This window comes from Perna viridis, chromosome 1 (genome assembly GCF_037379345.1).
Source record: "Perna viridis isolate PV_CMFRI_1.1 ecotype Kerala chromosome 1, ASM3737934v1, whole genome shotgun sequence".
Lineage (NCBI taxonomy): Eukaryota > Metazoa > Mollusca > Bivalvia > Mytilida > Mytilidae > Perna > Perna viridis.
The window spans coordinates 52,880,016-52,897,122 of NC_142445.1; the positions used below are offsets into that span (position 1 = coordinate 52,880,016).

The 17,107-nt window shown below is 34.8% G+C and overlaps 2 protein-coding genes across 2 annotated transcripts in view; one reads left to right on the plus strand and one right to left on the minus strand.

Annotated features, from left to right (window-relative positions):
* Window positions 1-2,855: 2,855 nt before the first annotated feature.
* On the minus strand, window positions 2,856-6,820 carry LOC148629335 (uncharacterized). The gene is made up of 4 exons (XM_088548515.1): window positions 6,634-6,820; window positions 4,616-4,770; window positions 4,104-4,198; window positions 2,856-3,717 (listed from the first exon to the last, which is right to left on the minus strand). The coding sequence occupies exons 1-4, from the start codon at window positions 6,731-6,733 to the stop codon at window positions 3,516-3,518; spliced, it is 552 nt and encodes a 183-aa protein (XP_088404641.1). The 5' UTR covers window positions 6,734-6,820; the 3' UTR covers window positions 2,856-3,515.
* Window positions 6,821-11,311: 4,491 nt separating this feature from the next.
* LOC148629336 (uncharacterized) overlaps window positions 11,312-17,107 on the plus strand; it is an 11,328-nt gene continuing 5,532 nt past the window's right edge. Inside the window, exon 1 of the mRNA XM_088548524.1 lies at window positions 11,312-11,450. The gene's annotated coding sequence lies outside the window, so the exon portion shown is untranslated. The remainder of the gene's footprint in view (window positions 11,451-17,107) is intronic.

Below are 17,107 nucleotides of genomic sequence, written 5' to 3' on the forward strand. Positions count from 1 at the left end.
AGCATGAACAAAGAGCAGATTATGCTCATTTCTCCCCAAGATTAGGCCCTGCACCACCACCACCCCCTAAAAAATACAATGTTCTGTCTGTAAACCTTTAATCATATATATATGTCACATTTTACTCTACTTGACCCATAAATACAGTAAATTGAAATGAAGTAAAACACATGGAAAATGACTATGCAAAACAATCTTAGTATCTACTCCTGTATTCTATATTATGACCATTTTTGAAGTTAAAAATCATTGCCCATACACCTTTTTTTCAAATTGTCACCCTGCTTTAACCAATAAGACGCGATCCCAAATTGCGATACATTCATAATTACTTACTTAGCCCTCTTCGTGCTGGTCCGGGTGTCAAAGGAATAGACCCTTTTGTGGTAAGTTAATGAGCATGCTCAGTATACACTTCCGCGGGGTAGACCTTCAGTAGAACAAAAGAATTTTCCTCGCGGAAGTGTGTATTGAGCATGCTCTGCGCATGCTCATCGAGTAGTCTACAGTTAGCACAAAAGGGTCTATAGGCCTGCAGCAGCGCTAAGCTTGTCGTAAAAGGCGACTAATGGTGCTCAGAACCCTAGCCGGGGGCTAGGGCGTTCTGCCCACAGAGCAACTGGGTTGTGTGCCCCAGGTGGTGGAATGGGGTACCCCTGGCGTGTAACATTCTGGGGTTGTCAGGCTATAATACGGAAAACCTGACCGCATACCATAGTGGTGCACCGTGTTGGGAAAGATACCACGTTCCTCGCACATTAAAGAACCCTGCTGTGGTATTCAATAGGAGTAAGAACTGTTGCGCTCCGCCACAGGAGGCTAAACTGCCCGACCCTACCCATCCCACCCTTTTTCTAGTGGCAATCAAAATTTGTCGACCCTATTATTCTTGTGTCCCATCCTTTTTCATTTTTGTTCGTCATCATTTCATGTTCATTTTATCATCCGTTTCATGTTCATCGCCTGTATATAGCTGAAATATTGCTGCTCGGGCGTTAAATCCCAACAATCAATCAATCGTGCTGGTTTGCACATAAGGCCGTCATACACACCAGGGACCTCCATGACTGCCTGTCTTGGTATCAATGTTGGACTTGTCCCCGAGTCCAATACCTTTTTGTCATCTCTTTCTCCACTGACCTTCAAAATGTCTTACTTTGTCTACCTCTCTTTTTATGTCCAGATGGAGTCCATCGTAATGCTACCCTGTCGGTGGTCATCATTCTAAACACATTTTCTATCCATAAGTACCATTTTCTGCTGCTCTTTTTCTCCTGGTAAAGCTCGTCATTAAATGTTTTAATTGGCAAGAAAATGCAAAGCTTGGTTGTGATGTCTGATGTAACTTTTCAAAATTCGGCATCATGGAGGAAGACTCAATGACATCACTTTTGAAAAATATGATTTTGGAATGGTTGCTGAATTTGGATGACCTTCAGATGTTACGGAGGATAGCATACGCTCTTATGGCTTTAAAAAATTCCAGCTTGAACATCTATTTCGGAGTCTCCATCATCATTGTTTGAAAAAAACATTTTATTTCCTCAACTTGAAGGAAGACGCGACATACTCATGCCACTGCAATATAGGAAATAGCCCCCTTTGCCCGGGCGTTCTGTCCGTCCTTTTTGTTTTTCGCTATCAGAAAGTTGTGTCGTCGTGCAAGATTAACGAAGGCCTCGGGAAATTAAAATTATTAACCAATGTTTCCTCGTTACATGTTTATTTTAATCTAAATAGGTTATTGGTGCTTCCTTTGTTTAAGAGATTGTTTTTTTTTAAATAAAATTACTCATTCTTTCTATACCTTCTATTTTTTTAAGTAAATCAATATCCGTTCATTAGGTATTGGTCCCGTTCGTTTGTAGTCGTTATCAACGCAGGTGATTGGGTTCATAAGTTATATCTATTAAATGGCAAACATTTTACTAAATTGATGTTTTAACGATTTTTCACATATTACTCTCCATGGCCATACACAAAAAAAAAAAAAAATACAATGACCATGGATAGTACATGTAAAAAAAATATGGATCTAACCCATGAACTCAAGCCCCTGCATGTGATCGTCATTATATGGTTTTATTGTTTGCTTACTGGTATTTGAATGATTTGGAAATGTTATTAATTACTGTAGATAAGTAAACCGTGCGTTTTTGTGCACTAAGAAAATGTTTAATTTTTTTTCACGATTATGTTCATGACCTTCGCCCCCCCTTTCAAGATTTTATTTAACTAATGAAAATTTATATTATATAATGGACATTATCTTTTATAAGTTGAGTCATGAATGAATGAATGAATGAATGAATATGTAAAGTGCTAATAGCCAAAATAATAATTATTTAGTTTACACTTTAAAACATGATTATGTGGTTTGTTTACATTGTTTTTAGTATGCGAAGTACAGGGTACCACCAGCCTTTAGCGAATTTACGAAAATTATGCGGTTTCACAAATTGAATATCATTGGGAAATAGTGTATATAACAACATTTTGACAGACATTCTTCATTTTTTACTAAAGTACTAAAATAAAATGATATTGACCCTCCGCGTGACCAATAGATAAATAGTTGTTAACGATCCTGAAAATCCTCGATTGCCGATTAAGTTGCAATACTTGACAAATATTACCGATCTGTACACGATCATTTCTCTCGCTTGACAGCACGATCGGGGTGATTATGGTAAACACATTTTTCACCAAATTCAAAAGATATCTACGCACTTCTAATTAACAGAAGCTTTTATGTTGATAGCTTAGAAGAAGAAAAAAAAAACTGACACCCGAGTAAACGTTTCTCGTACTTGTATGCAAGTATTTTTCGTTGCCACCTTTAGGCCCATGTGGATTATGGTTGGTTCGTTGGCATTTACATGTAGTTGCCGTTTTCAAGACGACCACATTTGCCTAACGATGCATGGTTATGAAAAATATTTTTATGGCGTATTATTACCGGAACGGCTTCTATTTGACAAACAAACGCTTTCAATTACAAAAAAATGGACTCGAATTTGCGATATATGGAACACTCTCGGTTCATTCGTAACATGATGCCATTTTCTTTACTGTTTTGAAAATATTAAAACCAAATCGAAGAGCGCAGAATAATAAAATAAGGCTGACTTACTTAAAAAAACATATTTCTATAAAACGATTGCAATGTAATACAGATGTTAATATGTCGCTGCCCACCTGATGGAAGAACCATGCAAGTGATTCAGTCGAAAATAAATCACATATTTTCATTTTTATGTAAGTTAGCTCTGAATATTTTCTTTATGTAATAAACAATGAAAGGCTAGGTTATAGCAAAATAAGAGTTATCTGCCATTGAATTAACACGACACGGATTAAAATTAAAAAAAAAAAAAACAACAACAACAACAAAAAAACACCCATGCATGATTCTCCGGTGCACTGCTACTTTGTACTGAAAACGAAATTACATGATTTTTTTATGTACACATGTTTTAAACCAAAATGTTATAATAAAGGAGAATTCAGAGTCTCTATGGCCATAATTTGACTGCAATCAACAAACAACAAATCAATAGACGAAAAGTCAAATATGTTTCACAGGCGCAGTCCTTTTGTCGCTGAGGTCGGTTAGCTGGACAAACTTCTCCTTTTGCTTCGTGGTCGGTCGAATGCCGGACTATCTCACTTGTCACGTCTTTCCAATACAAATTGTTGGTAGTGTAAATAGTTGCTCTGTAAAGTATGAATCGTGAAAAAAGTTGTGACAGTACTAATACGTCTTAAAATAATTTTACCGAAGTGCTTGATGCACAGGGACTTGGGGGAAACAAATCTTTCATCTAAATGTAAGTGTGATACATCGATTTACCCCATTTATACGATTGTCTTAAAGTGTATATCTGATTTGGAATGAAAGTCATATAAACACTGAGCTAGCTTTATGTATTCAGTTTTTCTTTCAAACACATTCTCCACGCATGTAATTGTTACATATTTCGCAAATATATCCGTACCAATTATACCAACAATTGAACTGCGCTTGATGAAATTGGCTAATACTAGCAAGCTAAGGTCATTAAAAACAAAGTGTTCGGGCCGAATAAATAATGAATGCTTACATGAAATAAATCCTGCTATAGTCGTGGTTAGCATTGTTCCACCTTACATCAAGATTTCTGAAAACTTCTGTCCAGTCACGGTTAATGACAGTATCCTAAATACACACCATCAAACATAAGAAATAAATAAGATGCTTTTCTCATAAACTTTGCATGGATATCATCTGCATGTACGAATGCACAAATATATAGGATAATAACAAAATTACCGAACTAAGTTATAATAGGCAAAAGTAAAAAAGAATTTAAAAAAAAATAATTTAGAAGAAAAAATATAAAATAAAGAAGAAAAGAAAATCCGTTTATCAATGGACATTCAACAAAGATTTTTTTTAAAGTACTATGAATTTAACGACAATAGTTCAACAGCGCAAACCGTAGTTATGTTTGTTGAATTTGGGAAAGGATTTTTTTGTTCAATTAAAGAATTATGTCTTGGCTGACTGAGAAAATAGTTGGCTTTCTACGATTTTGAATTTTGACATCAAGCGTTCGCGATTTAAAATACTTACAAACGAACCGGAACAATTTGCTGTAGTTAATGATATCGATTCATCCGTTTTAAATGTTCCAACAGGTGAGCTTTGGTCTCTGTGATCACATCGAGCTCTCCGGGCTTGTAATATCAATCCTTTAATTGGATACATCGCTTCTCTTTTAATAGTCACTAAAAACAAGGACACAATTTTCTAGTTTGATTGGATGCATTGAACTTAACCAATATATTTTATTCGGTGCTCTTAAAATAAACCTCAATTCTTAGTTTTGAGTAAATTTTTTTTTTCATATGGTGTTGCTAGAAAAAAAAAGTTTCACAACCGTCGAAAAAGCCGCATGCGCCCACACCATCATCTCAAAGGCTTTACCTTTACGAGCCGTGGTCGATGTGGAGTTACACTACATTGTCAGACCACCCACGTCACACTGTCAAGTGAGAGATATCACCGTGAACATATCGAAAAAAAGTTATCAATATAAGTATTGCATCTTGATCGTGAACAGAGCATACAAAGGATCGTGTAAAAAAATGTTACCTTTTCGACAATCTCAGAACTGCAACTTTTTGCAACCTTCACTAGCAAGCTGCAATACTTGATATCTATTATCGATTTTTGGTTCACGATCATTTCTCAACAGAGTGGCGGAGAACCAAATTAAATTTCTTATATTGTATAGTGGCGGATCCAGAAAATTGCAATTTTAAAAATTGTTGAAAAATTGTTGAAGATGCAGGATTTGAGGCTTAATATTTCAAAATTTTCTCAACCCCCTAGCAAAGTAGAATCACTTCGTGATCGTCACCGGTGATCCTGTCAAGAATTTTTCTTTGCCCCCCCCCCTTACCTATGCCCCCGCCTCACCTAAAACTCTGGATCCGCCACTGTTGTGGAAGAAGATACATTAAAAAAAGAAAGAAGAATGTACATTTGTCCGCGTGGTAATCTTTGAAGTACATAGTCAAATGTAATAGTGGAATATATCGAACACCACTAAACAATACTATATTCCTCGTCTTTTAATCTAGAAGTCATCAAATATATGGACTGGAATACGTATTAATTCAAGATATGATTTTTGTTTAATCTTCATAAGTAAGCTATTGCCGAGTAAAATAAAAACTGCAATAATGTTAATGAGTTTTGGATTAGAAACAATCGGATAAATTCTAAGTATAAAAGCTGTTAATATGATGGAGATGGAATTTTGCTTAAACAACTGATATGATTTATTGGGTAACACCGTGTGGTCACGATAACCCATGGGGCAAAAATGAAATTCTTTTAAAACATTTTACATTTTTATGTAGAGAAAGAAAAACATTAAATAATTTGTTTCAAATTTTACTTGTGGCAATTATGTCGGATCATATAAATCTACGCAGGCATCGGATTGAAAAATTAACAACTTTCAACATTGTTATGTTGATAAAATCGTGTTGCATATGTGCATTTCGTCGATTATCCACTAAAATACAACCACGGTGTATCATTAGAGTGTTCGATCTTAGGTGTTTCATTGCTTCGATGTACACCAGGTATGCTAGAGGTTTGATAGCACAGTAACGGATCCAGGGGGTTTCGGGGTTTGTATCCCCTTTTTGTTGGAAATGTGCACCATTTATAAATATTTGGATCCGTATGCACCTGCCAGAAAATGCTTATATGTAACGTAATAGGTTAAAACTCCATTAAGTTAAGATGGCAAACAGAAAATAGATTGCGAGCCATGTTCTACATTATAGCACTGCTGGACCGGCTGATACGCTATTGTCTAGGACTATAATCTTTGATGATACTTCCGATGAATATATGTGAACTTGATCCTTAGAACATTTGAATAAGATGTATAACTGATAGGAATTTCAGTTTTTTTTTATGTCAATTACTAATGCAGATTTAACATAAACTAGCAAATGACGTGAGAAACCGGGTCAAGAAAGGTGAAAAAAATTCACAGATCAAAAGAAGGTATACATTCTTTTCCTCGCCCTCACCTAGATGTTGCACCTAAGGTTACAAAACGATTATACCTTTGACATCATTATCATGATAGATGTTGTCACTGACTAATATGGAGAAAGGTCTTTTGCTAGTTTTCTGAGGTTGTGCTCGAATGGAGTCTGCCTCCATACTGGTACATTCATCAGTGTGCAGTCTTGGGTTGAAAGGATAGCTTTCAGCATAAGTACTTCGAACTAAGTCGATTAAAACTAACGACAAGGCCTAAAATCAAAACATATATGTTTATTTAAAAAATACCATAATCACCGAAAAATAATAATTCTTCATTACATGCGCACAACCTTGTAACATTAACTGCATGGAATAAATCTTCTTTCCAACAGCTATCCTTATTTAGGGGTTAAAAGATTTGTTTTCCATTTTTAATACACAAAATTATGTATCACAAAAGAACAAAATACAAAATATTTATTTTTTTTTTCAAATAAATGAAAAATTCATAATTATAATAACTCTCTTAAAAAGGGAACAACAACAAGGGCGAAAAATAATAAGAAAATAATAAAAAAAAAAAAAAATAAAAGGAATAAAATACCTATATTATGTTTAGAATCGGCTATGGATAAACTAAGTATGTAATAGTCCCAAAATTCGTCACAAAAGATTTTAAATAAATCACTAAAATGTATTTACTTACTGTATAAAAGATCATAGTTATATCTAACGAAATAAGCCTTATAAAAAACTGTAGGATGGTTAAGAGTGCTCCTCCCCAATGGCCCAGTGCGTACAACTTTCATTAATAAGACTGCACATTGTTATCATTCTATAGCCAATAGCAAGTCTCCACACTTAATATGTAAGGCTTGTAATTATTCATTTATTGTATACGGTTATACATTATCATTGCATGAGCGTTCAGGCACCTTCTGTGTCAATGGGTCAATTTTTTTGTGCTATTTAGTCATAATCTTTTAGCAGTTTTTATTGAAGCTTAGACACAGAACAGATCTAAGCATCTTAGTTGCAGTGTCACATGTTACGCATTAAGAATACACATATGGTAAAGCAAACTTTGCATGATAGATTTGTACTGAAACGAATATATCTCACAACTAAAAATATATAACACAACTGAAAGTGTCATAATTGAAATGAGACATGATTTTTTTTGCAACATGCTGTAATTCAAATTTCAAACTCCACAAGGAAAAGGCCAAGGTTGTCCCTTCTTGGCTTTTAATTACGATCGAAATCTGATTTCTCAATAACATTATTACGTTAGAATGACAGATTGACTAAAAAAACTACTAATTGTAAGACTAGTAGTTCTAGAATCTGAAAACGCCAACACTGAAATGCACGAAGTGGGCATAGCGGTCGTGCATCGAAGAAATTTTGACGCGACGTTCACGCTTTAATTGTTTTTCATGAATGCAGCAAGGTTAAAATACACTGATTTTTTTTTCATCAAAAAATATATCTAATATAAAATTACATATACAACAAGTTTACTTTTCCAGACTTTCAAATTCGTTAAAGATCAGTTAGACACATAGGACATCTCTAAAGTTGAACGCCCACGCACAAACATCGCTTAAACGCCAACTAATTTTATGTGGCTAGCCTCCCACAGAAACTTCAAACAAAGCTGCTGCAGACCAATGACCTGTTATTGTGATGACTCTAAAAAGTATTCTGACATTTATTGCTCTATTCATTGTAAATAACAAAGACGCGATGAGTCAACCAATTGTTTACACCAACAAATCGTCATGTACTTTAACCGGCCCTATGAAACTAAGATCGAGGCTTTTTAAAGAAGAACCTATGAGTTAAGCAGGTGAACTGAATACATTGTACACCCATCCTCTTTTTCCACGTTTTCATGAAACGAGAAAGGAACAAAAGCGAATGGACAGTTCTTTCACACAGAAAAATGTTTACCAGAAATGAACAAATTCCATCGAATCGCTTGGGGTATCGTACGACGATTTCGAGAGCACTATACCATATTTACGCTTTTCAAAAGACAGGCGTATTCATAAGACGAATATGATTTTTTTATTCATGTTTCCTTCCTGACAAAAATACCATTACTTTTCTGTAGAAAATTAAGGTGCAGCCTTTGAACCGTACTAAGTAAAGCTCGGTCTTAAAGCCAGTCAGGAGGCTTATAATGGGTGATTCATGCATTTCTTAATCTCAAATATTTTTTATTGCAAATCCTTCTGTAGGCCCCATAGAAATATAGGTGCAAATAAAAGTAGTCCACCGAAACATTTAAACTTAAAGTTTGGTTATGTTCGACTACAAAAATGTACGGGAGAATTTCCAGCCAGAATTTTACACCATAATCAGTCAAAAAATATCTCAAGACTTATAGAGATCCCAAATATATTTTGGTTGGAAATCCTTCAGTAGGCACCATAGAAACTACTAGCTAATATAAGGTCAAATGAAAGTTGCCAACTGGAGATATTAACACTTGGATTTTGGTTATGTTCTTCTACAGAAAAAGTATTGTAAAACTTCCCGCCAGAATTTTACACTATAACCAGTCAAAAACATTTCACTGTAAGTAAACCATCTAAGAACATGAACATGGGAAGAATTGTTATTATGACCTAACACATGTATTTATACAGTTTCATTGATTATCTTAATACATGATGAATCACCCCCATACCTGGTTTTTAGGCAGAACCATACTTAAGACTGTTGGTTGATATCAACAATGAGTTTGTTTAAAATTATCCATACTTATTTAAATTCATAATGTTTATGTGCCTTTGTTTTATTATCTGTCTGTTGTTTGCACATGGAAAAAATCGAGTTTTGTAAGTTTTAACTTCCATAAAATTCAGTTAAAGACAATTGTGCTAGCCTTATGATACCAGTATCTCGGAAGGACCGAAACACAACCTATCTAATATAACATGTTCATATTAGATATCTCCTTTGCTGTATGAGAAACCTAATTAGTAGTTTATATATTTTATTTATCTTCTAAGATATCTTATATCTAATATAAGATATCTACAGAAAAAATATACTTATCAAGTTCTTTAAGTCTTGATATCTTGACAACTAGAATAAGCAGTATATAGCCAATTTGATAAATCTAACTAAGACAATCGCGACAAGATATCTTACATTATGTGGGAGATATTAAGTTCACTAAACAAGATATCCCACTTTAAGTATTATATATCTGAGTTTATAATCAAAATATCTAACGTAAAACACATCATATGTTTTGTAGAATAAGTTATATGCCGGAATCTCGCCTTTGAACTAAGACACAACATAAGTAAAGTATGTTATTATAAGATGAAAATCTTGAGTTAGTTATAGGGATATCTTAAATGAAAAAGAAGATCTTTCCGTTCACTTTTGACATAAATTTGTTTCTTTTTTTAAGATGTAGTTTAATGATTCAAATACAAAAACGGTTAGCCATAGTTAGTTGCTCACAATAACTGCATTATAAGTCCCGCTGTATTTATACATTTATTCCATGTTCAAGATATCTCAACATGTTTTTTTTTCATACAAAATCTTACCATTATATACAGGAGAAAATAGCAGAATGTATTGAATAAATTGCTGGTTATGGAGTCGCTGAGAAAATCCAAGTTGGAAGCCGGGAATAGACGAGTAGGAGATAGTTCACGTCTACTGACCAATCAACTGGAGGATGTCCTATCTTTAAGGGTTGAAATACCTGAGGAGGATGGAACCACCCGAAGACATCATCATACCGGGTGTGAGACGCGATGAGAAGAAAGATAGCAGATAGACTAGAAGTCAACAATGAGATGACAGATTAGATATAACAATATCATCTGTTAGTTTTCCACACACAGTGTACACAGTAAATTTCACTTTTATAAGATATGCTTAATTTTAATCTTATTGCGATATAAGAAATCTTGCCATCGTGTTATATGCGCATTGTATGAGAGATCTTATAACATTGTAAGTACGACCTGCTATAATTTCAGTCGTTATATAGACAGAGGAAAATAAATAGAAACAAATCTAGAATAAGTATCTTCGGCAACAAAGTTTGCATTGTATTTATAGACGAGCAAGGTTTGTTCCTCTAGTTTGCGCCTTCATTAAAATTATAAATAAGTAAATACTGGTAAGTGATCGTGTGAGTTTTAACTAAACTATTTTCAAACTACACATAGTCTGATACTATCTTTTAAACCGTCACCTCTTTATGAGAATATGGAGCTACAATATGTCATGCAAAAATAACTTTGGAACATGGCAGAATTTATCATCAACACCCATATATTTAAGTGTTATTCCGTATAAATGACGGATTCAGAAGGGGGTTCCGGGGTTTTAAATCCCATTTTTGAAAGTTTTATTGATTTTGTGCAGAATTGGGGCAAATATGAGCAAATAACAATCTCAGTAGACACCCCATCCCCATTTCCGAAAACCAAAGCCTATGAATAGATATTTGTGTGCACCGTTCCTGCTAGTCTGCTATCTTTAGGAACAATCAACTTGTTACATTTTACCTCTCACATGCACCCTACAAGACCAGTTTTAATTACCTAAAACAAAGGGTTAAATCTAATAAAAATGTCTAATCAGGTATAGAGCTAGAGACTATTGAATTTGCGTTGATTAAACGTCTACCCAGGAATTCAAAGATAAATTTGATAAAAATTAATAACACATCAATACCTACAAATCAATAAAACATATTAATATATGTAGTAGATCCTCTCAATCCGAGATGGATGATATTCCCCCGTCAATAGAAGATTGTCAGATATCCTTACATTTCCGAAACACGTGATTCGCACCACTGAGGTTGTCTGTAATCAATAGAAGTTCTGAGGATCAGACGAACTGCAAGGTAAGGCCATTGTTATAATAGACTTATGGAGCCTCAATAATGCAACAGAAAACATTGAATATTTGCTACAGTTAGCTTACTATCAGTGGTTATAGATTGTTTATATCCAGGATAAATCACGATATTTATGAAGGTTTTAATTTCGATTTTTTTCCCTCCCTGTTTATCGGGAAGACTTTTGTAAATTCAAGCAAAACGATTTAAGGTATAAAGTACGTTATGATCATGCGAATTGTCTAGTTAAAGAATGTCAGTAAAACAAACTTTACGAGTATACTTCAGTCTTACAGTGTACTTGAAATTCTCTAAAATTGTAATGATGATAACAACCAACGAAAGACTTTCCAAAACAGGCCTAATCATAGGAAAATTGAGAAACGACGACTTACATCACAAAATATGAACAAGTATATCATTTTAGCGAAGATGATTCTTTTCTCATAAAATGACACATTTTGCTTTGACCGTGGAACATTTTCGAAATTGTCTAGGATAAATTATTGTAGAAACAAATTAATATCAGCCTATGGACAGCAGTGCTTAAGTGATAAATTGAATGCCTCCCTTTAATGTCTGTTTCAGTGATAAGTTGTAATCAACCTTTTCAGTAATTGCAAGGTTACCATAATAAAACCTTCTTTCTTATTCTTGTACATGTTGTTGGTGATAAATTGAGCCGTAATATAGGAGAAATTTCAATTAAATCCCAGTTCTAATATGAACATTTGAAAGCATCCTGTAAAATTTTTACCCTTTTAATATACCATTCTTGTATACTTAATTGACAGAAATATTGAATAATAATGATTTATCCCCTTTTGGAAAAAAATCTGATTCGTCAACAAATAAATATATATTTTATTGTCATTAGCCATGGAGGCATCATCAGCAAGTATTGAGGTCAGAAATCGTTCATTAGACTTGAACCAAACTTGAAAACAGCACAACTTAGCAGTCAATGATAATCAAATCAACCGTGAAACTTCTTGAAATTTCACTTGCCGCTTTAGTTAAGGGTTGAAAAGGTAAAGGCAAAAATAATAATAATAATAATAATAATAATAATAATAAAGGTGAAAAAATATTGCTATAATTAATCATTAGGTGGTTTTGTTAACTATCATATATAATCGTAAGACGAAAAAAAATTACCAAAAAGTCTAAAATTTTCTTTGAAGGGAAAAATGAAAAGAAAACATCGAAGAAAACTAGACAAGTATCGATACATCAAGTAAAACATCATTGAAACTCAATATAGCTTTAGAATGCTGACAACGTATTTATACATAATTATGTTTTCATCACACATATAAGATCTAAAGAATTATCTGACCTTGCATTGTCATGGTTTGTAGCATAATTGAAGAAGTCTATGTTGAATAATATAATGTCAATGTCTTGAACATTTATGGATTTGTTTCATTCAAATCAAATAACGATATGTTACTGGGGAACTATAGTCCTGATAACAATAACACACCACCAAGGAGTATATCATCGTATACAGATTGTGGATATAGTTTGTTTCGTTTTATGCTTATTTTAAGTTGCGTATTCGACAAGCTTGTAGAAACACATATAAAACAGCAAATGGTGATATAAACAGACACACGAACTATTTGTTATGAGATTCGTGTAGTTTGTATAAAATCTACTAAATTCAAAATACCCGGTAAATCTGGCTCTGGCTTCTTCAGAAACATCAAAATAAAAAAAAACACGTGCTAACCACTGATATATCACCGTAGTCATGAGGCCGGTATATATTAACTAAGAAGTCAGAAAGAACAGCATCTTAGTAACCAGATCAACCAACACTTAAGGCTTGATAATAAACAAATGTAAACGTAATGAAATAATTAGGGGTACTTCAACTTATTTGAAAGAGTAATCAAGGGAACCAAGGTTATAGCGGTAATCAAAAGAATGTAATCCAGGAACAAAGACCAGACATGGAAAACAGACATATACAACAAAGAACATAAATTAACTAAAATCATACATAAAAAGTAACAAAAGCAAATGAGCAACTCGGACTCCACTAAAAACTGGGAGCATGGACCAGGTGCACCGGTAGGCTAAGCGTCCTCTGTCTTTCTAGAAACACCCGCCGAGTTGCTAATAAAAAGTCAAGTCCGGGGTAGACACACAACCAGGAAAGGAAAACTATGACCCGTTGAATAAATCAGTTTTCATGGTGCAGATGGATACACCATAACGATCCACGAGTTCATGGTGACGATCATAAAACTTCTGTAGTGATGACTTCAATTTTTAGCAACATAACCCTGTTCCAGAAGCCTATTTGTTATAGTTCTAGCGCGATACGAAAAGTCTGTATAGTTTCGGCCTTCTCAACCTGGGGTCTGGGGGGGGGGGGGGCGAAATAACAAGACAACGTGATATTCAAGGAAGAATACGTTGTGGGTGACATACTGCTTACAACCTACTGTAAGAACTTCATTAAAACATTTGAAGTACTCGAAGTAGTTTTATAATTACTATTTATGAGATCAGTTTACATATCATTGTGCTTGGCAAATAATTGAGTAAATAAACCATCCCGTTGTTGTGTTCCTACTGTTGACATAGTGTCCTTGTCTGGTTGTTACTATATTGAATGGTTTGGTATTAATCTTCTCTATCTGTCCTTTAAACAAATGAATATTTCCCATTTGTAGATTTTCATTTTCTAATGTAAATATTTACCAATGAGGTGCAATTATACACTGCATGGTGAATTGAACGTGTCCTATCTCCTTAGAATAAAATGTTAGAAAAGCTTTGATTTTAAAATGTTCATTTTAATCTATCATAGTTGAAATAAAACATTTTTTTTTCTACATTGCATTCCTTGTAACAAAGATAAGACGAGAAAAGTACCATGTTTGCTTAATACATTTGTAAATAGAAAAATATTTCCGCGAAAATATTTGAAGCGGAAATTGCCCGAGATATAAATTATCTGTGATATGATTGGAAGTATTAGACTAAACTTCCAAGGTTATCGACAACAATGGGGTGTGTAGTTAAGAAAGCATGAAATATCAATTAAAACTTTTTGGAATGAAAATATGACCGTGTTTAACTATCCATAGTAGCTTTAGTAAAGTAACACTTGACCCTCGAACTGATGTTTAATATTTAAAGTATCTCTCATGGATTATTCTTTTCGATACTGTTTTCCATAAAAGCACGCGAAACACGTGGAAAGGAGGCTGAAAATCTAGTATAGTAGAAATGGAATTTAAGGCGGGTCATGTCGTTAAGTTACAATTTAATAAATTCTTCTTTTCAATAGTCGTATCGAATTGTGTTAAGTATTTCATGATATTGAAGCTAAAATAGAAGAACGTTTTGACATATAAAAGTTCGAAAATTTTAATTTGTTCACAGTTTAGTATCATAATGTATGTGTCATTGTCTAAATCAAGTGATATTAGGCATATCAAAAGGTTTTGACACCAGAAGCTTCACAGAAGTCAAGGTTTGTTACACCAGGGGGTATACACAAGCCAAGATTTGACACACCCATCAAGGATCTTTACAAGGAATGGTTTGATACACCAAGGCCTATACATAAGTCAAGGTTTGATACATCAGGAGCTATACATAAACCAAGGTTTAATACACCAGGATCGAGCCATTCATAAGCTAAGGTTTGATACACCAGGGGCTATACATAAGCCATGGTTTGTTACACCGAGCTATACAGAAGTCAAGGTTTGTTACACCAGGGCCTATACATAAGTCAAGGTTTGATACACCAGGAGCTATACAGAAGTCAAGGTTTGATACACTAGGGGCTAAACATAAGCCAAGGTTTAATACACCTTGAGCTATAAACAAATCAAGGAGCTATACATAAGCCATGACTTGATACATCCGGAGTTATATAGAAGCCAAGGTTAGATACACAAGGGGCTATATAAAAGATAAGGTTTGCTACACCAGGAGCTATATAAAAGATAAGGTTTGCTACACCAGGGGCTATACATAAGCCAAGGTTTGATACCAGGGGCTAGACATAAGCCAAGATTTGATACACCAGGAGCTTTACATAAGCCAATGTATGATACACCAGGGCTGTACGTAAGCCAAGGTTTGATACACCAGGGCGTTTACGAAAGTCAAGGTTTGTTACGCGAGGTGCTATACATAAATCAAGGTTTGACACACCAGGAGCTATACATAAGCCATTGTATGTTACACCAGGAGCTATACATAAGCCAAGGTTTGATACATCAGGAGCTATACATAAGCCAAGGTTTGATACACCAGAGCGTATACGAAAGTCAAGGTTTGTTACACCAGGTGTTGTACAAAGGCACGGTTTGATACACCAGAGCGTATACGAAAGTCAAGGTTTGTTACACCAGGTGTTATACAAAGGCAAGGTTTGTTACACCAGGAGCTATACATAAGTCAAGGGTTGATACATCAGGAGCTATACATAAACCAAGGTTTAATACACCAGGATCGAGCTATTCATAAGCTAAGGTTTGATACACCAGGGGCTATACCAGGAGCTATACATAAGTCAAGGGTTGATACATCAGGAGCTATACATAAACCAAGGTTTAATACACCAGGATCGAGCTATTCATAAGCTAAGGTTTGATACACCAGGGGCTATACATAAACCATGGTTTGTTACACTAGGAACTATACATAAGTCAAGGTTTGTTACACCAAGGCCTATACATAAGTCAAGGTTTGATACACCAGGAGCTATACAGAAGTCATTGTTTAATACACCATGAGCTAAAACAAATCAAAGAGCTATACATAAGCCATGACTTGATACATTCGGAGTTATATAGAAGCCAAGGTTAGATACACAAGGGGCTATATAAAAGATAAGGTTTGCTACACCAGGAGCTATACATAAGTCCAGGTTCGATACACCAGGGGCTATACATAAGGCAAGGTTTGATACACCAGGAGCTATACATAAGTCATGATATGTTACACCAGGGGCTATACATAAGCCAAGGTTTGATACACCAGGGCATATACGAAAGTCAAGGTTTGTTGTACCAAGAGCTATACGAAAGTCAACTTTGTTACACCAGAAGCAATACATCAACCAAGGTTTGATACACCAGGAGCTATACATAAGCCATGGATTGTTACACTAGGAGCTTTTTAGAAGTCAAGGTTTGTTACACCAGGGCCTATACATCAAGCAAGGTTTGATACACCAGGAGCTATATAGAAGTCAAAGATTGATTCGCCAGAAGCTATACATAAGCCAAGGTTTGTTACACCAGGGGTTATACATAAGCCAAGGTTTGATACACCAGGGCGTATACGAAAGTCAAGGTTTGTTACACCAAGGGCTATACATAAGCCATGGTTTGTTACACCAGGGGCTATACATAAGCCAAGATTCGTTACACCAGGGGGTATACATAAGCCAAGGCTTGATACACCAGGAGCTATACATAAGCCATGGTTTGTTACACCAGGAGCTTTTTAGAAGTCAAGGTTTGTTACACCAGGGCCTACACATAAGCCAAGGTTTGATACACCAGCCATGGTTTGTTACCCCAAGAGCTATAGAGAAGTCAAAGTTTGTTACACCAGAGGCAATACATCAACAAAGGTTTGATACACCAGGAGCTATACATAAGCCAAGGTTTGATACACCAGGA